The sequence below is a fragment of the Hypanus sabinus genome, chromosome 9 (assembly GCF_030144855.1).
Source record: "Hypanus sabinus isolate sHypSab1 chromosome 9, sHypSab1.hap1, whole genome shotgun sequence".
Classification (NCBI taxonomy): Eukaryota; Metazoa; Chordata; class Chondrichthyes; order Myliobatiformes; family Dasyatidae; genus Hypanus; species Hypanus sabinus.
Window position 1 is genome coordinate 69,467,772 of NC_082714.1, and position 22,860 is coordinate 69,490,631.

General features: G+C 46.5%; 1 protein-coding gene across 1 annotated transcript in view; it reads left to right on the forward strand.

The window, feature by feature from the left end:
- The first annotated feature begins 9,395 nt into the window (after positions 1-9,395).
- LOC132398850 (sodium/myo-inositol cotransporter 2-like) overlaps positions 9,396-22,860 on the forward strand; it is a 130,895-nt gene continuing 117,430 nt past the window's right edge. Inside the window, exons 1-3 of the mRNA XM_059978686.1 lie at positions 9,396-9,694; positions 18,405-18,476; positions 18,556-18,660. Coding sequence (XP_059834669.1) covers positions 9,536-9,694; positions 18,405-18,476; positions 18,556-18,660 — 336 coding nt within the window. The 5' untranslated portion in view covers positions 9,396-9,535. The remainder of the gene's footprint in view (positions 9,695-18,404; positions 18,477-18,555; positions 18,661-22,860) is intronic.

Sequence of the window (22,860 nt, forward strand, 5' to 3'; positions counted from 1 at the left end):
CGAGGCATGAGGAGTGGGAAGCATGTGTGGAGTGAAAGTGTGAGGAGTTGGAGGGGTGTGGGTAGTGAATGTGTGAGGAGTTGGGGGGGTGTGGGGAGTGGGGTGAGTGAGGAGTGGGAGGGGTGTGGTGAGTGAAGGGTGTGGGGAGTTGGGGTTTGGGGATTGGCAGTAGTGAGGAGAGGGAGGGGTGTGGGAGGGGTGTGAGGAGTTGGAGGTGTTTGGGGCGTGGTGGTAGAGAGGAGTTGGAGGGGTGTGGGGAGTTTAAGGGGTGTGGGGAGTGAGGAATGGGAGTGGTGAGGAGTGGGAGGGGTGTGGGGAGATGGACGGGTGTGGGGAGTGAGCGGTGTGAGGAGTTGGAGGGGTGTGGGGGTGTGGGTAGTTTAAGGGGTGTGGGGAGTGAGGTTTGGGAGTGGTGAGGAGTGGGAGGTGTGTGGGGAGTGAGCGGTGTGAGGAGTTGGAGGGGTGTGGGGGTGTGGGTAGTTTAAGGGGTGTGGGGAGTGAGGTTTGGGAGTGGTGAGGAGTGGGGGGTGTGGGGAGTGGGGGGTGTGAGGAGATGGAGGGGTGTGAGGAGTGAGGGGAGTGAGGAGTTGGAGAGGTGTGGGGAGTGGGAGCGGTGTGAGGATTTGGGGGGTGTGGGGGGTGAGGGGTGTGAGGAGTTGGAGGGGCGTGGGGAGTGAGGGGTGTGAGGAGTTGGAGGGAGTGGGGGTGAAGGGTGTGAGGAGTTGGAGGTGTGTGGGCAGTGTGGGGTGTGAGGAGTTGGAGGTGTGTGGGGAGTGAGGGGTGTGAGGAGTTGGTGAGGTGTGGGGAGTGAGGGGTGTGAGGAGTTGGAGAGGTGTGGGGAGTGAGGGGTGTGAGGAGTTGGAGGGGTGTGGGGAGTGAGGGGTGTGAGGAGTTGGTGGGGTGTGGGGAGTGAGGGGTGTGAGGAGTTGGTGAGGTGTGGGGGGTGTGGGGTGTTAGGAGTTGGAGAGGTGTGGGGAGTGGGGAGTTGAGGAATGGGAGGGGTGTGGGGAGTAAGGGGTGTGAGGAGTTGGAGGGGTGTGGGGGGTGGGGGGTGTGAGGAGATGGAGGGGTGTGAGGAGTGAGGGGAGTGAGGAGTTGGAGAGGTGTGGGGAGTGGGAGCGGTGTGAGGAGTTGGAGAGGTGTGGGGAGTGAGGGGTGTGAGGAGTTGGAGGTGTGTGGGCAGTGTGGGGTGTGAGGAGTTGGAGGTGTGTGGGGAGTGAGGGGTGTGAGGAGTTGGAGGGGTGTGGGGAGTGAGGGGTGTGAGGAGTTGGAGAGGTGTGGGGAGTGAGGGGTGTGAGGAGTTGGTGAGGTGTGGGGAGTGAGGGGTGTGAGGAGTTGGAGAGGTGTGGGGAGTGAGGGGTGTGAGGAGTTGGAGGGGTGTGGGGAGTGAGGGGTGTGAGGAGTTGGTGAGGTGTGGGGAGTGAGGGGTGTGAGGAGTTGGTGAGGTGTGGGGAGTGAGGGGTGTGAGGAGTTGGAGGGAGTGGGGGTGAAGGGTGTGAGGAGTTGGAGAGGTGTGGGGAGTGAGGGGTGTGAGGAGTTGGTGAGGTGTGGGGAGTGAGGGGTGTGAGGAGTTGGAGGGGTGTGGGGGAGTGAGGGGTGTGAGGAGTTGGTGAGGTGTGGGGAGTGAGGGGTGTGAGGAGTTGGAGGGGTGTGGGGAGTGAGGGCTGTGAGGAGTTGGAGGGGTGTGGGGGTGAGGGGTGTGAGGAGTTGGAGAGGTGTGGGCGGTGTGGGGTGTTAGGAGTTGGAGAGGTGTGGGGAGTGAGGAGAGTGAGGAGTGGGAGGGGTGTGGGGAGTGGGGAGTTGAGGAATGGGAGGGGTGTGGGGAGTAAGGGGTGTGAGGAGTTGGAGGGGTGTGGGGAGTGGGGGTGTGAGGAGTGCGAGGCATGAGGAGTGGGAAGCATGTGTGGAGTGAAAGTGTGAGGAGTTGGAGGGGTGTGGGTAGTGAATGTGTGAGGAGTTGGGGGGGTGTGGGGAGTGGGGTGAGTGAGGAGTGGGAGGGGTGTGGTGAGTGAAGGGTGTGGGGAGTTGGGGTTTGGGGAGTGGCAGTAGTGAGTAGTGGGAGGGGTGTGGGAGGGGTGTGAGGAGTTGGAGGTGTTTGGGGCGTGGTGGTAGAGAGGAGTTGGAGGGGTGTGGGGTGTGGGGAGTTTAAGGGGTGTGGGGAGTGAGGAATGGGAGTGGTGAGGAGTGGGAGGGGAGTGGGAGGGGTGTGGGGAGATGGACGGGTGTGAGGAGTGAGGGGAGTGAGGAGTTGGAGGGGTGTGAGGAGTGGGAGCGGTGTGAGGACGGGGGTGTGGTGAGTGGGAGGGGTGTGAGGAGTGGGAGGGGTGTGAGGATTTGTGGGGTGTGGGGAGTGGGGGGTGTTGGGAGTGAGGGGTGTGAGGAGTTGGAGGTTTGTGAGGGGTGAGGGGTGTGAGGAGTTGGAGGGGCGTGGGGAGTGAGGGGTGTGAGGAGTTGGAGGGAGTGGGGGTGAAGGGTGTGAGGAGTTGGAGGTGTGGGCAGTGTGGGGTGTGAGGAGTTGGAGAGGTGTGGGAAGTGAGGAGAGTGAGGAGTGGGAGGGGTGTGGGGAGTGAGGGGTGTGAAGAGTTGGAGGTGTGTGGGGAGTGAGGGGTGTGAGGAGTTGGTGAGGTGTGGGGGGTGAGGGGTGTGAGGAGTTGGAGGGGTGTGGGGTGAGGGGTGTGAGGAGTTGGAGGGGTGTGGGGAGTGAGGGGTGTGAGGAGTTGGTGAGGTGTGGGGAGTGAGGGGTGTGAGGAGTTGGAGGGGTGTGGGGAGTGAGGGGTGTGAGGAGTTGGTGAGGTGTGGGGAGTGAGGGGTGTGAGGAGTTGGAGGGGTGTGGGGAGTGAGGGGTGTGAGGAGTTGGTGAGGTGTGGGGGGTGAGGGGTGTGAGGAGTTGGAGGTGGGTGTGGGGAGTGAGGGTTGTGAGGAGTTGGTGGGGTGTGGGGGTTGTGGTGAGTGAGGGGTGTGAGGAGTTGGTGGGGTGTGGGGGTTGTGGTGAGTGAGGGGTGTGAGGAGTTGGTGGGGTGTGGGGGTTGTGGTGAGTGAGGGGTGTGAGGAGTTGGAGGGGTGCAGGGAGTGGGGGTGTGAGGAGTGCGGGGCATGAGGAGTGGGAGGCTTGTGCGGAGTGAAAGTGTGAGGAGTTGGAGCGGTGTGGGGAGTGCGGGGTGTGGGGAGTTTGAGGGCTGCTGGGAGTGGGAGGGGTGTGTGGATTTGGGGGGTGTGGTGAGTGGGCAGTGTGAGGAGTTGGAGGGTTATAAGGAGTGGGAGGGGTGTGAGGAGTGGGAGGGGGTGAGGTGTGGGAGGGGGTGAGGATGTGGGGCGTGTGAGGAGTGGGAGGAGTGTGAGTATTTAGGGGTGTGGTGAGTGGGAGGGGTGTGGGGAGATGGACGGGTGTGGGGAGTGAGGGGTGTGAGGAGTTGGAGGGGTGTGCGGAGTGGGGGGAGTGAGGAGTGGGAGGGGTGTGGGGAGTAGGGTGTTTGGAGTGGGGGTGTGTGGAGTGGTAGGCATGAGGAGTGGGAGGCATGTGCGGAGTGAAAGTGTGAGGAGTTGGAGGGGTGTGGGTAGTAAGGGTGTGAGGAGTTGGGGGGTGTGGGGAGTGGAGGGAGGAGTGGGAGGGGTGTGGGGAGATGGAGGGGTGTGGGGAGTGAGGGGTTTCAGGAGATGGAGGGGTGTGTGGAGTGGGGGGAGTGAGGAGTGGGAGGGGTGTGGGGAGTGAGGGGTTTCAGGAGTTGGAGGGGTGTGTGGAGTGGGGGGAGTGAGGAGTGGGAGGGGTGTGGGGAGTGAGGGGTTTCAGGAGTTGGAGGGGTGTGTGGAGTGGGGGGAGTGAGGAGTGGGAGGGGTGTGGGGAGTGAGGGGTTTCAGGAGTTGGAGGGGTGTGTGGAGTGGGGGGAGTGAGGAGTGGGAGGGGTGTGGGGAGTGAGGGGTGTGAGGAGTTGGAGGGGTGTGGGGGTGTGGGGAGTTTAAGGGGTGTTGGGAGTGGGTGGAGTGAGGAGTGGGAGGGGTGTGAGGATTTGGAGGGGTGTGAGGATTTGGGCGCTGTGGGGAGTGGGAAACAAGTGAAGGAAACAAGTGAGGGAAACAAGTTAGGCGTGGGCTAGTGAAGGTCTGAGTGCAGTTGGGGTGTGGGGGCTGTCTACGCTCGGCTTTGAGGGTTTATCTGTGTGTCAGTCAAACGAGCAGGTTTTGAACCGGCACCTCTGAGTGGATGGCTCGGAGCAGTGGAATGTTGCTGCCAACTGCCACCAACTGCCATTTCGACGGAGCAGGGGAGACAACGGTGAGGAATCGCATGGTTAATCTGAATCAGACCGTTTCGTGGCATTGAGCAGCAACAAATCCACGGGTGTACTCATTGGTCCTCAGTACTTCAGTAGGTAACACTTCCCAGCCTCCTTTTCCAGGGTCAGCATTGGGTTGAGCCTGAGCCGACTGCCCACGAAGGAGCAGAGGGAATGCACCCTACACTCGGTGTAACGAGCTCTCGAGTATAGAGATGTCTGTGTTGTAGTTTGACATTAGTTGTATATAGAATGAATTGGGAAATACTGTAGTGTAATATTGTGGTCCTGTAGTCACTGAATTAACCTCTATTTGAAAGGGAAAATAGAAGTTAGTTAGTTAGAAATGGAAGTTAGTTTCAGCCTTCTTAATATCTTCCCAGGAGAGTCAATCAGACAGAAAGGGGCTCCTCATCATAAGGTCTCACTTGACCAGGAGGTAGATGTTGAAGGATGGGGAGGAGGAGGGACAAATTTGTCAGTCTGTGGCCTACAACCAGACCCAAAATGACTAATCATCTGCGATTAGTGGTCAGATGTGCTTGAGGAATGGTTTGATTTCCAGGGCTTATCAGTAAACAAATTTGTGGAAATAGGAAATTTCAGGATATCATTTAAACAAAGGGCCTCAGAAATTGCAGATAGAAATAACTACCCCTCCCACCAATCTAGTTAGATTGGGTTTCTGTTCATTTCTGGGCTGTTACACCAATCTGGAAATTGGGCTGGACCCTCCTGAGCATGTCTAATGTTTTTGTTTGCAGGGCCAGTCATGTGCAAACAGTTACCATTAATCACGTTCCCTGCCTAAGCTGAAGGTCATTGGATGGTTACAGTACAATCTCAAATACTTGTGTCAATTTAAAGCCTCATCCTGTGGGCTCCAGAACTCACTGAAAGGTGTTCAAAAACATAGAACATTACAAGGCAGTATAGGTTCCTTGGCAATGTTGTGCCAACCTTTTAACCTACTCAAAGTTCAAAGTAAAATTTGTTATCATTCTTTTTCCTGCGGGCATACTCAACAAATCTATAGAACAGTAACTGTAATCAGGATCAATAAATAACAAACTGTGCAACTGCAAATGTAAACAGTAATGAATAATGAGAGGATAAAATGACAAGATAAAAACTCATGAAAGTGAGATCATCAGTTCTGGGAACAGCAGAAATAGAATGAGTGTAGTTATCCCCTTATGTTCAGGAGCCTGATGATTGAGGGGTAATAACTGGTGGTGGTGGTGTGAGTCCTGAGACATCTGTACCTTCTACCTGATGGCAGCAGTAAGAAGAGTGGTAAGGATCTTTGATGATGGATGCTGTTTTGCTACGGCAACACTTCATGTAGATGCTGCCAGTCATTACCCGTGCTTTACCCGTGATGTGCTGGGCTGACTCCACTACCTTTTGTAGGATTTTCCACTCAGAGGCACTGGTTTTCCCACACTAGGCTGTGTTGCTGCCAGACATCACATCTATAGGAGCTCGTCCAGGTTTTTGATGACATGCTGAATCTCCGCAGACTCCTGAGGAAGTAGCGGTGCTGTCGTGCTTTCTTCACAATTATATTTATATGACGGGTCCAGGACAGGTCCTCTGAGATAATGACATCCAGGAATTTAAAATTACTGACCCTCTCCACCTCTGATTCTCTGATGAGTTCTGGCTCATGGACTGTTGGTTTCCCTCTCCTGGTCTACAATCAGTTCATTGGTTTTATTGACATTGAGTGAAAGGTTGTTGTTATGACACCACTCAGCCAAGTTTTAAATCTCTCTCCTGTATGCTGATTCGTCACCACCTTTGATGCAGCCCACAACCGTGGTGTGATCGGCAAACTCGTATATGATGGGATTATGCAGGCATTGGGAAAAATATCACTCTAATATTTCTAGATTTCGTATTGGAGATGCAGGATCACTTCACCCTGCCACTTTGTTTTTGGCCAGTGTTTTTGTAATCCAGGTCTCCCACTTACTTCTATTGGGATCTTCTCATTAACTTCCATTTTGAAGTTTAAGTTACGATGGTGGGTTTATTGCTTATGGTTAGTATTGGGTGGGGGTTTAATATAAGGAATGGGTGCTGTGTGATTTGGGGGTTTGCTGTAACTTTTTGGTGGTGTGGAGGGGAGGGCCAGGACCGGGGGGTGGAGGTTTCACGGCAAAGAAATATGGGGTAGGACCTTGCTGTAGGGAGTAGGGTTGAAAGAGGAACCGAACTGCTGGTGATGTGAGGTGAACGGCTCCCTGGTGGGGAGAGGGCTTGGGTTTATGGGGGTGTGTAAGAGACGTGAAGCTGTTAGGTTTAGGGGTAGGGCTGAGGAATGGAGATGCTGGCATCCCCATGGGGAGAGAGAGAGAGGAGGGTGTGAGCTGGTGTTAAGTAAGCCCCCTTGTGGGGGTATGGCCAGGGTAATTTGGGGTGCTGTCCATTTTAGTTGGGTTGTGTGGTCCTTTGGGTGTTAGGATAAGGGTGAAGATCTGGGAGTTTACGGATTAGTTTCAAGGGGATTAGTTTCAAGGGGATGATGGTATTACGTGGGAGCTGTAATTGATTAAAAGCATCCTGATGTATACACCATTGCTGTCCAGATGTTCCAGGGTTCTGTGAAGAGCCAATGAGATGACATTGCTGTGAATTCTAAAAGCAATCTAACCTCCCTTCCTACATAGCCCTCCATTTTTATATCACCTGTGTATACTTAATGCCCCTAATATATCTGCCTCTTCTAGGCCTGCCCCACCCTGGCAGGCCATTCCTTGCATTTACCACTCCCTGTAAAAATAAAAATAATACCTCTATCTCAGCTATACTTCCTACAATCATCTTAAAATTATGCCCTCGGATATTTGCCATTTCCATCCTGGGAAAAAGCCTCTGGCTATCCATTCGATCTATGTCATATCATCTTGTTCATCTCTATCAAGTTGCCACTCAACTTCCTTTGCTTTGCAGATGCTTAGCTTGCTCAAACTATCTTCCTAAGATGTTCTCTAAACAATGACAACATCTTGGTAAATCTCCTCTCCACCTTCTTTAAAGCTACCTTATAATTCATATAATGAGGTGACTAGAACTGGACATAATATTCCAAGTGTGGTCTAACCAGGGTTTTATAAACCTGCAACATTACCTCATGGCTCTTGAACTCAGTCCCTCGACTAACGAAGGCTAATACACCATATGCCTTCTTAACCTTTCTATCCACTTGCATACATGAGGCCTCCTCCTCCTCCTCTAATATCAAGATCACACATTTTAATTCCACGTCCCATTCCCATTCTGATATGTCTATCCATGGCCTCCTCTACTATCAAGATGAAGCCACACTCAGGTTATATACTCACCTTATATACCAGCTGGGTAGCCTCCAACTTGATGGCATGAACATTGACTTCTCTAACTTCCATTATTAATGCCCCTCCTCCCCTTCTTACTCCATCCCTGACATATTTAGTTGTTTGTTTTTCTCTCTCTCTCTGCCCATCACTCTGCCTGTTCTCCATCTCCCTCTGGTGCTCCCCCTCTCCCCCCTTTCTTTCTCACGAGGCCTCCCATCCCATGATCCTTTCCCTTCTCCAGCTCTGTATCACTTTCACCAATCACCTTTCCAGCTCTTAGCTTCATCCCACCCCCTCTGGTCTTCTCCTATCATTTCACATTTCCCCCTCCCCCCACCACTTTCAAACCTCTTACTATCCCTCCTTTCAGTTAGTCCTGAGGAAGGGTCTCGGCCTGAAACATCGACAGTGCTTCTCCTTATAGATGCTGCCTGACCTGCTGCGTTCCACCAGCATTTTGTGTGTGTTACCCACTTGCAAATCAACTTTGAGGGATCAATGATCATCAATCTTCCAAAATCCACAGGGAGAGCTGAGCCTATGAGCTTGCCGACTCCACAATGTAGTTTATAATGAGCAGCACTGTGCAGAGATGATAGAGCCACTGTCTCAGCTTCAGAGACCCAGGTCCAAATCTGACCTCAGGTACCATCATGTATGTGGAGTTCGCACATTTTCCCTTGTGACCACATGGATTTCCTCCACCTGCCCCAGTTCCCTTCCACACCTCAAAGACATGTGAGTCAGTATATTAATTAACTGATGTAATTTTCCCCTAGTGTGCTACTGAGCGGTAGGTAATCTTCACAGAGCCTACTCCCATTTCAAACTGATACCATCTTCCACCAGGACTTCTCCAGTGGACAATATATCTTAGGCTCAAGGCTTCCAAGCTATCATTACTGAGATGTGTGACTCCTCAGTGGGGCTTCAGCGCACATTGGTGTCTGGGCTCCTGTCCCACAGATCAGTGTCACTTCAGAGTTCTGTCATGGAATCATTCCAAACACCGCCCTAACCCTCCATCCTGACTCCCAGGTTAATTCACTGTAGCTTCAGAAAGGCCAGCTAGGCATTGTGCTGAAATGTGATTTACTGAGATTTATCAGCATCATAGATTTTGCAAGGGCCTGGGCAGCTGTGGATGGCATTCATGTAGTCCATATGTTCAGCACAGTCAATGCTGTGAAGGCAGTGTGCAAACCAAAGGCTGAGTAACACATCACAGGCTGAAGCAATGGAAGCAGGAGAATTAGGAAGGCTCTACCGAGGAGGATACTCCAGTAGAGGAGTCAAGCACTGAGGAATTGATGATAGACCCTGTACATGAGGAGGCTGTAAAATATCCTTCCCAATCCTGGCAATGTGACCCACTCACTCTCCAGTCCTTATCACATAGCTCACTAGTAATCAGTTGAGAGAGCCCAAGAGGGGACACAATCTCACTGTGTTGGACCAGCTGCACTGATTGTAGCACATAAGTAAATGAATTGTGGTCCAATTACTGGAACAGCTGGTTACAAGTGTTTACAGAGGGGTGCTGCTCATCCTAACACTTCTTGTTGGATGCTAACCTCATTTGAACTATGCAGGAATGAGTGGAGGTGTTCACAATCTGGCGGGGCCCCTTCTTGTAGTGACACAACCACTCTCTCAGGTCTTAAGAGTATCCTTGAACTCAGTGGAATATTAGCTAGTGGGCCCACTCCTACCCGTTTGCAGTGAGCAGGAAGAAAAGACCAGATTAATCTTGGCTATTATAAATTTGTGGTCAAGTAGCCATTTGTGCCAAAATGAGCCAATAGCTCACTGTGATGCACAGAGGAAGAAATGAAATCAATCCCAATCTTTGGCCCACCATATCATTGTAATGATTTAATGCTTTTGCATTGAAAAGCAGGAGTAAAGAAACGTGGAAGAATGAAGACAGCAACAGAGGGAGTGTCCTTTAGGACAGCCGGGAGCCTAGCTAGCACGATGAAGCCTGAAGAAAGTGTGATCTCTCAAAAGAAGCTAAATTCAACTGATATTACTGTCCTGGTCATATACTTCATATTTGTCATTCTTGTAGGACTCTGGGTAAGCTCATTGTTTTTCTTTTCTCTAAATTGATTTTAAAAAGAACCTTAAATAAAACGATCTCCTGTAATTTATTAAGATGAAAGCCTCAAGAAGCTTGTTTGAGATTAATCCTACTTTATAAATTCTGGGTCAGATCATAAATTGCAGACAAGTAGAATATAGAGTGGATTTGGTTTTCTGATGGACTTCACCTTCAATACAATGGCCAGCATGTGCAAAAATCTTGTGCTGTGCAATTTTTTGCCCAGTGACAACAGCATGTGTGCACTGAATTTTATATATAGAGGTATTCATTTTAACAGCCAGCAAAACACTGTCAATGAGAACTTTGATATCCTCTGGGTTTGATCATTTTTATTCTCGTTCATCTGCACTCTCTCAAAATATACATATCAGATCTATAGCGGGTACAAAGGGATTTTCTCGCCAAAAATATTGAACACCATCCATATGTGATTTGCTTGCTAAATGACACTTTAAAAGGTCAAGTTTCCAAATATCAGTCCACTTCTTCACACTCGTGAATTCTCCAGCAACTTTTGCACTGTGACAATACAAGTAGGTAACACCAATTTCTTTATTATGTACAAATATTTCTCATAGCTGCATGTTTCTGACTTCATGAGTTTTCGGTGTCGCAGTTTCTACTGTTTCATTAAACCATTCTGCTTTAAGTGAACTAACAGTTCTTTTGTGCCTCACAAATCCAACAAGGTGAATCAATAATTTTTTCAATAGAAATAGTATAAATAAGTCAGTTCTAAAATCTGCAGACAAATCATCGCAAACTCCATTTTGTCAATGCTGTCTGCATAAGAAAGTGGAGAAGGATATGTGATTGTGTACGATGGTGAAATATATTTAACATGCCAATGAGGTAGAGGGTGACAATCTTTTGTGCACAGTTTAAATTCCTCCGTGTGCTAGTTGCAAATGGTTTATGTGCGCATGCACCTTAGAATGAACATTGCTTCAATGCCAATGTCAAGGTAAAAAACAAGTATTGGCAGGAAGCTAATCACCATAAGGCATAACATCTGGTGCTAGCTGTTGTCACATACTTTATAGGTTTTGGTTGTAATTTTCCCTTGGTTTCCCACCAGTGCATGAAGAAGGTTGAGGGCAGAGTAGATGAAAATATCAAGGCAACTCAATTTCTATATACCTCTTTAAAATTCATCTAAAATAGATTAGGCCATTTAAAAGGCTCTTACACAAAACTTTAATGTCTTCATGGTTGTATCCTAATTGTCTTCCAATTATACCTGTGGACCCTGGGTCAGGGGAAGTGGTGCAGATACTTGCTGATAAAATGATTGGTTCTTCAATGAGCAATGTTATCAGACCGTGGGGCCATCTGTGGTCACAGCCCTTCTGCTGGCAGACTTACATTGCTGCCTGGATAACTCAGTTTGAATACAATCACCCTGAATGGCCCAGTCTTTGGATCATTCTGTGCTGGCTAATTGATCCCAATTACCCCAGTTTACTGCTGCGTGATCATCCTTCCTTTCAATATCTGGAACTCTTCATGATTTGTGAGTGCCGTCTCTCTCTCTCTCTCTCTCTCTCTCTCTCTCTCTCTCTCTCTCTCTCTCTCTCTCAATGACCAACTCATGTGGAACAGCAGAGGAAACCGTTCACAATCAGTGTCCTCTGTTCTTCAGTTGTCAATGTGATATATCCTGTGATACTGCAATCACTGAATAAACCACCTTTGGAAAAGTGGGTCACAGAGTCACTCCATATGGAAACAGGCACTGTGGCTGTACAGGCCACCAGCAGCACTGTCAAGCGTGGAAGAGGGGAAGCAGTGGTTCAGGAAAAAGCATAATCTTCATGGCATGGGTGTGGAAAATGAAGCAAGTGCTATCGAGATGGAGCAGCCTGGAGAACAGAATGGAGTCCTTACAGGGAAGAAGGATGAAGCTGATATAGCTGGGGAAGTCTATGGGCCTGTAGTAAATTCTTGGTGCTTTTCTTGAATCAGAGGCTAAGGTACACATGTGCTGATGTATGGTGGTAAGCATGGATCTCAGACAAGAGTCAGTGAGAGTGGCAACTATCAAGAAGGTGCACTGTGTCCAGAACTGGAGTTGGGACTAATTACATTAGTAAGTGAAGAGTTAAAAGCTGTGTTAGCCTAGAAAACTAAAGCTGCAGCACTGCTTGCTACTTTGAAACCATTTGAGCATTTTCTGATATACAGTGCAATGAAAAGGTATTCATCCCCACAACTATTTTCACATTTTACGGTCTCATTTTCTAAATTTAAAAAATATTGAGGTGGATTTTTGAGGTAATCTATAAAACATTCTGCATCATGTCAAATCAAAACAAATATTCCAAAACATGTCAACTTTTTACTACAAATTAAAAAACAAAACTGTGAGACTGAAAATGTATTCCTCCCTTTTGTAATTACTACACTAACTTTCCTCAGGTGCCATAGTATACCAATTACCTTACCAACTCATCCAATTTGTTGATGTAGAAAGCTGGGTGATCACTTATTTTCATTGAACTTATAAGAATAAATAACCCCTCTCTCTGTAAGGTCCAATGGTATGGTAGATTTTCAACAGGCCAAACCAAAATGAAGATAAAAGAGCATTCAAGACAAGTCAGAGAAGTGATAACAGAGAAGCACAAATCTGGGGAAGGGTACAAGACCATCTAAAGGAACTGAACATAACTCGAAGCTTAGTGCAGTCCATTGTGAAAAAGTAGAAAAAATATGAAACTACAGCCACATTGCCTAGGTCAGGCCACACTCTAAACTAGTGGTCACCAACCTTTTTAAGTCCAAGATCCCCTACCTCGGCCTTACTGAAAGGCAAGATCGACCTACTAAATTGTTCAGAGAAAAAACAGCTCAACCTCCAACTTGAGGCCTTTTATTTGGACGAATTGTATTTTAATTACATAAAATGCTTTTGTCAAACTTTCAAATTAATTCAACCAAGAAAACACTGTGACCAGCATATCAAACAGGCCACAGCGGCATCGAGCTCATCCAATAACACCTTGAATAAGCGGTGCTGAAGTGCTTTTGCTTGAATCAAGTTTATCAGTTTGACCACCAGTGTCATTACATGAGAAAAGTCCACGACCTTCCCAGCCAAGGGCTGCTGATGAATCCAGGATAATCCAGAAAGTTGGGAAAATCAGGGTCATCACGGCACAGTGCTATAAAAACCAACGCGCACACCACGCACTGCTGGGTCCCATCAGTAATAATTGCCACATGTTTATGAATGGAGAGGTCATTTTCACGTACATTTTTTTAAAACTCATTGTAAATATCCTCACCTCTCATTCTCTCCTTTAAGTGCAAAAGAGTGAGGAAGTCCTCCTTTGTTGTAAAATCCTGGAAAGCCATTCTGACAAATACAACAGGCTGAGCCGTTTGCATTACATCCAGGGATTCATCAAACTGTCATGAAAAATATTCACAAAGTGACAAGTCTTTTAACACGTTGATCTATGTCCTCTGAGCTTTCAACCCTGATTTCAGCTCCTCAACTTTCCTGGTATTGGTGAACTGTTACTGAGACACTAGTATAAGTTTCAGGGGTACGCAAGTTAATGACACTACTGTTTTTGTTTCCCACTTCTTTGCATTTGGGGAATGTTGGAAATTAAAGGGGGAGAAGTGTTGTAACATGAGCATTATAAAGATAAGTTAGTACCAGTTAGGATCATGGTAAAGCTATTTGTAAAGACAGATTGTTTCTGGGGTTGCGGGGTTTTCATTCCGATCTTTTCTGCCATTAATAATTCTGCGTATTAATGTAAACCTCTCTATGATAATATCATTTTACCGTCCTAAATAAAGTTGTTCCTTTTGGGCATGAAGTTGTTGAGTGGTCCTTTTTCAAAGCAGAAGTTACTACATATTTGCATCAGAAGGTTTATCAGGCATAATGTATTTGTGTATTTATTTTTCATTTTTTTCGGGATATACTGGGAAAGTCTCAAAGATCGACCGGTTGATCGCAAACGACAGGTTGGCATCCAGTACTCTAAACTTAGTTGTCAGTGAAGAATAGCACTAGTAAGAGAGGCTACTATGACACTAACAGTCCTCAGCGGGAGCTGCAGAAGCCAGTTGCTGTAACTGGAAATGAAGTTCATGGATCCACAATTTCTAAAGCCTTGCACAAAAAGGGTATTTATGGAAGAGTGGTAAGGAAGAAGCTCCGGCTAAAGAAAAAGCATTTAATTGTCTGTAAAGACTTTGCAAAGTGTCACATAGAAGATACTGTAAAGATATGGAAGAAGATCTTGTGGTCAAATAAAACTAAAGTAGAGCTTTCTGTCCTGAAGACTAAGATGTACATGTGGTGTAAATCTAATACTGTGCATAAACCAGGTAACACCATCCTTAGAGTAAAGTATGGAGGTAGCATCCTGATATGGGCTAGCTTGGAGCAGCAAGGACTGGAAATCCGGTCAGGATTGATGGGAAGATGAATGCTGCTAAATACAGAGAGATCCTGGATTAGAAACCTACTGGCCTCTGACAGAAAGCTGTAACAGGAGGAATTTCGCCTTTCTTACAACGACCCTATACACATTGCAGAGGAACTATGGGGTAGTTTCAAATGAAGAAAATTGATGTCTTTGAATGGCCTGGTTAGAGTCCTGACCTTAACCTGATGGAACATCTCTGACCACCGCTGCTCCCCAACTAACCTGGCAGAGCTTGAGCAATTTTGAAAGGAGGAATGGGGAACTTCAATATGTACAGAGATTGGGAAAATCAGGTTGGTGTCAAATTTCAAGATAAGGAATTTGTTGAACACCTGTGAGATGGAGGCCAAGTTTGTCAGTATATTTAAAGCAAACATTGATAGTTTCCTGATTAGTCAGAGCATCAAAGAATATGGCAAGAAGGCAGGTGTGTGAAGTTTAATGGGATTGGGATCAGCCATGATGAAATGATGGAGCAGACTTGTTGGGCTGAATGGCCTAATTCTTCCCCTATGTCTTATGGACTTATAAGTCCAACTCACTTGCTATTGAGCAACTCATGATTATATAAAAAACATACTAAATGATCAAGTACACCTTTGACTAGACCTGAATGGCTGCTGTGTCTGAGTTTGCCGTCATCTTACCAAACTAATCCCATCTGTGAGCTGGATGAGGTGTCGAAGGGGCCACCCGAGGCCATAATTTTGGAAAGAGAGCCAGCCAAGGTCAGGATGGAGGAGAAGAGGCTGTTCGAGGTCGGGATGGCGGAGAAGGAGCCGTTTAAGGTCGGGATGGTGGAGAAGGAGCCGTTCGAGGTCAGGATGGTGGAGAAGGAGCCGTTCGAGGTCAGGGTGGTGGAGAAGGAGCCGTTTGAGGTCAGGGTGGTGGAGAAGGAGCCGTTCGAGGTTGGGATGGTGGAGAAGGAGCCAGCCCAGGCCAGGATGGTGGAGAAGGAGCCGTTCGAGGTCGGGATGGTGGAGAAGGAACTGTTTGAGGTCAGGATGGTGGAGAAGGAGCCGTTCGAGGTCGGGATGGTGGAGAAGGGGCTATTCGAGGTGGGGATGGTGGAGAAGGGGCTGTTCAAGTTTGGGATGGTAGAGAAGGGGCTGTTCGAGGTCGGGATGGTGGAGAAGGAACTGTTTGAGGTTGGGATGGTCGAGAAGGAGCCGTTCGAGGTCAGGATGGTGGAGAAGGAGCTGGCTGAGGTGTTGAAGGACCTAATTTGTACCCTGACTTTTGGCTAATCATCTTTGCTTTTCAGGATATTGTGGATGTGTTCAGAAGCATTGTGGACCCTGGCACCTGGGGTGGGGGGCAAACTACCATCCTTATTTCTTTTTCGCATCCACAGAATTGTCTATCTGTTCCTCTAATTATAGAATCCCTATTATTGCTGCCATTCTCTTCAGTTCCCTACCCTCCTGAGCCACAGGGCCAGACTCAGTGCCAGGTAGGTCATTTGTCCCCCAACCGTACTCAAAATGGAGTACTTATTGTTGAGGGAGATGGCCACAGGGGTGCTCTCCACTAACTGATGTTCTTCCCTACCGCTCCTGACAGTCACCCATTCATCTGTGTCCTGTAGCCTTGGGGGTGACTACTGTCCTATAGCTTCTGTCTATCATCGCCTCACTTTCCTGAACTCGGTCTCTAAGGAGCTGCACCTCAATGCATCTGGTGCAGAGGTGGCTGTCGGGGAGGCTTGCAGTCTCCTGGAAATCCAACAACTGACATGCAAAACAGAACACTGGCCCTGCAGACATCCCCCATTCACTCAAGAGTTAAATAAGAAAAATAAATAAGAAATGAGGGGAGATTTGATAGAGGTATTTAAAATTATGATGGGTGATTATATGATTATGATAGAGTGAATGCAAGCAGGCTTTTTCCACTGAGGGTAGGGGAGAAAAAAAAAACAGAGGACATGGGTTAAGGGTGAAGGGGGAAAAGTTTAAAGGGAACATTGGGGGTCTTCTTCATACAGAGAGTGGTGGGAGTGTGGAATGAGCTGCCAGATGAAGTGGTAAATGCGGGCTCACTTTTAACATTTTAAGAAAAATTTGGACAGGTACATGGATGAGAGATGTATGGAGGGATATAGTCCAGGTGCTGGTCAGTTGGACTAGGCAGAAAAATAGTTTGGCACAGCCAAAAAGGGCCAAAAGGCCTGTTTCTGTGCTGTAATGTTCTATGGTTCTAAATAAATCTACTTACCTTGTGTCTGCTTGTCTCACCGAAGCCTGTGGAGCCAAAGCTCTTACCACTCTGACGATGACCACTCCACCAGATGGTACCTTTCTTTTGTGGAGACTGGATTTTTAAGCTCCCCTCTGGACCTGCACAGGAATGCTTCTGCTGCATCTGTGCTGCTGTTCAAAGACTATTGTGTACTATTGTTGTGTTGTCACTTGGACTTGTTTAATGTTGGATGGTGCAGAGTCCATTAAAAGGTGAGAGTGATTGTCCTAGGAATTTTTATTGTGATTGTAAGACCAATTGATGGGAGCCGCATTGACTAGGTTTTGCTGAGAACTAGGCCATCGCTGTGGGGTCACCTGTTGTCCATTCCAGGGGAAGAAACATCGAGGTTTTGTGGGAGATGCCTCTGTGGATGTGCTGGAATCCATTCTGGCTTGGGGGCTGGGGCTGGCCCCTGATGTTCACTCAGTGCTGCCCTTTGGTGTTTGCTAGGTGGAAGGACAAGCTGCACCAGGGCAGCTTACCAACAGTCTCAGTCATACCACTCAGGAAATTGGGCAATACTTTGTTTTTTATCTTTATGACCACATGTTTTTCTGAAATCATATTCAGATGTGCCATTTGTGCTACATGTTATGTGTGGTGTGCTGTGTGCTGTTCATAATATGTTTCACACCTTGGCCCAGAGGAATGTTGTTTCATTTGGCTATATTCATGTAAGGTTAACTTGAGGCTTGAAACTTTGGAGCAGAATTAGGCCATTTCGCTCATTAAGTCTACTCTGCCAGTTGATCAGGCTGATTTATTACCCCTCTCAACACCATTCTCCTGCTTTCACTCTATATCCTTTGATGCTGTTGCAAATCAAGAACTTATCAACCTCCGCTTTAAATATATCCAATGATGGCCTCTATAGCCATCTGTGGCAATAAATTCCACAGATTCACCACCTGCTGGTGAAAGAAATTCCTCCTCTTACATCAAGGGAACTGCCTCATTTTCAATAGGATCTGAATGGTTTAATGTCACAACTCTCTCCATGTTAACTTGTTATTCATGGGTTACATAGCTAATCCGCGTCAAGTATTCTTTTGGTTTCTACAACTTGTGTTATGATCCCAGCCCCCTCCTTTGTGAGAATCACAAGAGCACTAGTTGAGGGGGGGTCAGTAGACCCAGGAAGTGGGATAGAGAGAGAGGTGCTGAATACCGCGTTCCACCAGGATGCAAAATAAGGCGACATTGACTATTGTCTCATGGAGACCACGTGTAAAGCCCTTGGGCAAGGTGGGCTGGTTGAGAGAGAGATTGCATCATCCCAACCTGATTGACACCTGCGACCCTGTGAGGAAGTATAAAGGAGGGTCTGGGGGGGACACCCCCTTCAGACGCACCAAGAAGACACGATAGCGATCCCATCGTAGCGGGAAGCCATTTTGAAGGAAGCCACGTGTGTTAGATTCCGAATCTGGAGTCTGTGGCTGGAATCACGGAAAACCGCTTTTAACTAACAACGGGGAAGCCCGCTCCCCTGATTCCACGGATTTGCTTCATAAAGACCCGGGCAAGTTTTCCTTTTCTCACCAATCTCTCTCTCTCTCTCCAACTCGTGAAACCCAGCGGTTCCCAAAAGGCTGAAGCCTGCAGACTTCTGAGTGACTTTTATATTTCCAGAGGACAATATATTTATCCCCTAGACAAACGATAGAACGATTTCTTAAGGATGATTATTACTATACCCGCGCTTTAGATTGAGTATTGACAACGTATATTATCTGAATGTTTGTATTAACCTTACTTTTGTGCCCCTTATAAATAAAAAACTTTTGAAAATAGTGCCATCAGACTTCAACGGACCTCTCTATCTTTGCTGGTAAGTGATCCAGTTATGGGATACGTAACACTTGTCCCTTCCTTCATCTTCTTTTCTATGAATGATCAAAGAGAACAAATTTGTAACACATCATTGTCCAGAATAAAACATATTAGGACTGAGATATCCATAATTTTTCCTTACTTTCTTTGTTAGGCTATGTACAAAACAAAGAGAAGCACTGTCAAAGGTTACTTTCTGGCTGGCAGGAATATGACTTGGTGCCCAGTGAGTATTTTACCTAATGACTATTTCAGCTTTCCAGGATTCGACACTTTATGTTCATAGTTTCTTTCTCTTGTATTAGATTGGAGCATCACTGTTTGCCAGCAATGTTGGGAGTGGTCATTTCATTGGTTTGGCTGGGAGTGGTGCCTCATCTGGAATTGCTGTTAGTGTGTACGAGTGGAGTGTAAGTAATTTATAAAATCAAGTCATTATGCTCAACCATTCAAGCAGATGTACAGTCACCAAAACCTGGTCCACTAGTCACTCGAATCGTAACAGAAACTTTCTGCTCTCTTTGTCCCAGACAACATACTTGTGAATCCCTCTCCACCATCTTTTTGTGTCCTTTCTAGAATATCATATCCAAAACTGCACACTGTTCTTCAGCTGTCTCCGTACAGTTATCTCTCTGCTTTTATATTCTATGCCAAGGTTAATGAAAGCAAGTATCCCATATGCAAACAAGAAAAAATCTCCAGATGCCAGAAATCCAAGCAACACAAAGTATTCCATAAGACTTCTTTACCATCTAATGCACCTCTCTGGCCACCTTTTTAGATCCTCAGGCTTTTATACTGAGGTCTCTATCATTCATTCTGTGTGTTCTCCCAAAGTGCATCATCTCAAAGGGTTAAATTCCAATGACCATTGTCCTGCGATCTTATACACTGATTAATATCATCCTGTAGCTTATCTACTTCCTCTTTACAATCAACAGCAGCATTCTCTTGTGTTATCTGCAAACATATTAAACATAATGCTACTCTCTTATCCAAGTCGTGAGTGTATACAACAAACTGTGTTAATCCCTCTGGTACACAAATCCACCATCATCACCTTGTCTCTTGTCACCAAGATTCTGGATCCAATTTGCCAAATGGCTGTGGATCCCATGATTTATAACCGCTAGGACCAGCTTCCTGTTTAATTCCTTGTCAAAGACTTAGTGTAAAATATGTTCTGCAACATTTGCATCAACTTCATTGTCCTTATCAATATTTCTTACTTTTTCAAAAAAATCAAACAAATTAGTCAAATTGGAACTCTCCCTGAGAATGTCATACTGTTCACCTTAAATTCATCTCTGATTTTCTAAGTCCTATTAATTGTGTTCCTCCGAATTGCTTCTCAATTATTGAAGTTAGACTCATTTGTCTGTTTGAGCACCAATAATCACCTCCCTTGTCTCCCATTGAAGTGGCAGTACATCTCATCAGGTCCTGAGTAATTAAACCTATTAATATCTAATACCTCCTCCTTTTAATGACAACATGCTTTAGAATTTCAGTGTCTCCCTCAAATTTTTTTTAACTGTAATTTTCTTTTCCTTAGTGAATTCAAATAAAAAGCATCCTCAGTCTCTACATATAGATTGTCCCTTAGAGTTAGCATCTTGTCCTTAATAGACTGTGACACTCAAGGTGGGGGGGAGCGTCATTGAAAGCCCGCCCCTGCATTTCAAATGACTAGCACTGTTTATTGTTCTTGTGTTAAAATGTTTTTGTGGGATTGTGATGAGAAGTTCCAGTTCGTTTACTGTTACATTTTAGCTTGGGTTATACAGTTATGCACTTGTGTATTTTTGGGTCACCCTACCTGTAACCTGGATGTGTGATGGTCACCTCCCCTGTCTGTGTGAGACTGGTTGGGTTCACTCTCCGGGATATGGTACCCGGTCTGTTTTGTGTTTATCACAATAAAACAGTTATTGAGTTAAAGAGCTTCCTTGTCTGTCATTATGGACCAAATGCTCAAAACATTGGTGTCAGGAGTGGTATGCGAGTTTGGAGCTACGACGTCGAATAGAGTGCTTTAAGACTTGGAGAATAAGACGCAGTGACATTTCTAAGGTATGGCAGGTATGGGGCGTGACCTGGGTGCCACTTGAAGGGGGCGACACTAAGCAGTTTCTATTAAAGTCAGACAAGCCATCCTTGGATAGTGAAAAAAGAATTTTCTTCAGATGTATGATCTGTCTGTGATTATCATGGGTGAGAAGCACTAGGATGGCCCTATTTCAGAGCATTGTGCAAGAAGACCATGAAACATTTCTTCAGGAAGAAGGAGAGTGGAGCTGAAGGACGGAAGAGAAGAAAGTTAGAGGTGGAGGAAGCCAAGAAGTTGATGCCCTTCTTTGAAAAGCCCAGAATAAATAGGTTGACATGTTCCATGGAGTCGCCTGCACCTGCTACAAGTTTGTTAGTATCCGAAGGTGGATCAAGTACACATGCGTCACAAGCCGAGGAGGAAGTCAAGTCAGATAAATCCGAGTATGATGAGATTAAGAGTGAGGCTGCCACAGAGAACGTGGACCTGACAGGAGGGGAAGACAATGGTGGTGGGGGTGGTGATGTTGAGTTTATTGACAAAATTTTACCTGACGATATTGAACCTGACGACACTGAACCTAGTGAACTGGATGGTGTCAAAGAGCCTCGAACTGTCATACCAGAAGTGATTGAACAGCATGACATTGGACTTCAGAAGTTTGACAAGGAGACTGGAAAAGCATTTCCGCCTGATGCATTGAGAACAGAAATAATAAAGCTGAATTTGAAGTATTTCCAGAAGAATGAGGGGCCTTTCCTACCAACAAATAACCGCTCAATGAACAAAACTTGGTTCAAGAGGAAATTGGGAAATGGTCATGGTGAGGAAGTGACTCGCTCATGGTGGTCTATTCCCCTTCTAAAAAGACTGCATTCTGTATCTGTTGTCTTCTCTATTCCCGGTCAGACTATCAGTCCTCATTGGAGCAGGAAAGTGGATTCAATCAGTGGAAAGCACTTGAAAGGATTAGTGTTCATGAAAATGCCAAGTATCATCTGGAATGCTTCACACGGTGGAAAGAAATGGAAAGAAATTTAGCTGGAAACAGAGGAGTTATTGACGCAGTATTTCAGTCACAGATTGAGAAGGAAAAGCAGAAGTGGCATGATATCTTGATGAGAATCCTTCACTGCATAAAATCCTTTGTGACTCAGGACCTGGCTTTGCGAGGACACAGGGAATCACTTCAGCTAGACGATAACACCAATGTGGGAAATTTCCTTGGCTTACTGAAATTACTGGCTGTCTTTGATCCTTTCATAAAAGAACACCTCACTCATTTGGAAAGTCATCCTGGATCCATGTCTTATCTTTCACTGGGTGTCCAGAACAAATTCATTCACATGATAGCATCCACTGTTTGCCAGAGTTTTACTGAGAAGCATTCGTAAAGCCAAGTACTATGGTCTCATGTTCAACTCAACTCCTGATCAGGCACACCGTGAGCAGATGTCAGAAGTAGTGAGGTAAGTGGAAGTTGATTTTGAGAGGAAAACAGTCCGTGTTAGAGAGTCCTTCCTTGGTTTTATCCAGATAAGCCAGAAGGATGCTGAGAGCTTGGTTGAAGACATCTTGAAACAGCTAGAGAAGGATGAAATGGAGCTACAAGATTGTCGGTCACAGTGCTATGGTAAGGCTGCTGTGATGGCTGGACACAGAAGTGGAGTTCATCAAAGAATAAGTGTGAAAAACAACCCGGCAGTGTTTGTGAATTGTGACAATCACTCACTCAACTTGGTGGGTGTACATGCAGCCAAGCAGGATACAGTGATGGTCATGTTTTTTGGAGCCATTGAAGCTCTCCACATGTTTTTCTCTCATTCAACGCAGCACTGGGAAAAACTCAAAAACGCTGTGCCTGTGGTTGGTAAGTCGGAGTCCGAAACCAGGTAGAGTGCAAGGACAGAAGCAGTGAAGCCTGTTAAAAAGTACCTTGAGGAGATACTTCAAGTCCTCCAGGACATGATAGACAATGAAAATGAGACCAGTGAAACAAGAAGTGATGCAGGGCAGCTGTACAACCGTATGTTGAGTTACGATTTTCTGATTTTGCTAGGATTTTAGAACAAAGTACTCATTCGCATTGACCTTATTCAAAAGAGGCTGCGGTATGGGACGTCACGTGATGACGTAGGATTGAGACGCGGGAACCCAGCTCTCCCTTAAAAGATCAGTAAATTAATGTTTGAGTGAAGAAAAGTTAGTAAATACTTTTTAAGAGTTACTTATAAACTACTCTGGATTGTTTCAAACTATGTCTCACCTAAACGGAAGATGAAGAAAACTACTACCATGAAGACAACGCAAATTGGAACAGAATCAAGGCCCACTGCTGCCAGAGAACTGCGGGCTCAGGTATATTGTTCGTCCGGTGAATCAGAACAGGAAACTGCGGCAACATTGACCATTTCTAAAGAAAAAGACCAACAAGAACTGTGCAAGTGTGAAGGAAGGAGCATGCACAAACGCAAACAACCTGAACTACAAATCCCAGTTACGATTGAAACCGGAAGTGAAAGTGAATCTGAGGCAGATTCAGATTCTCTGGAAAAAT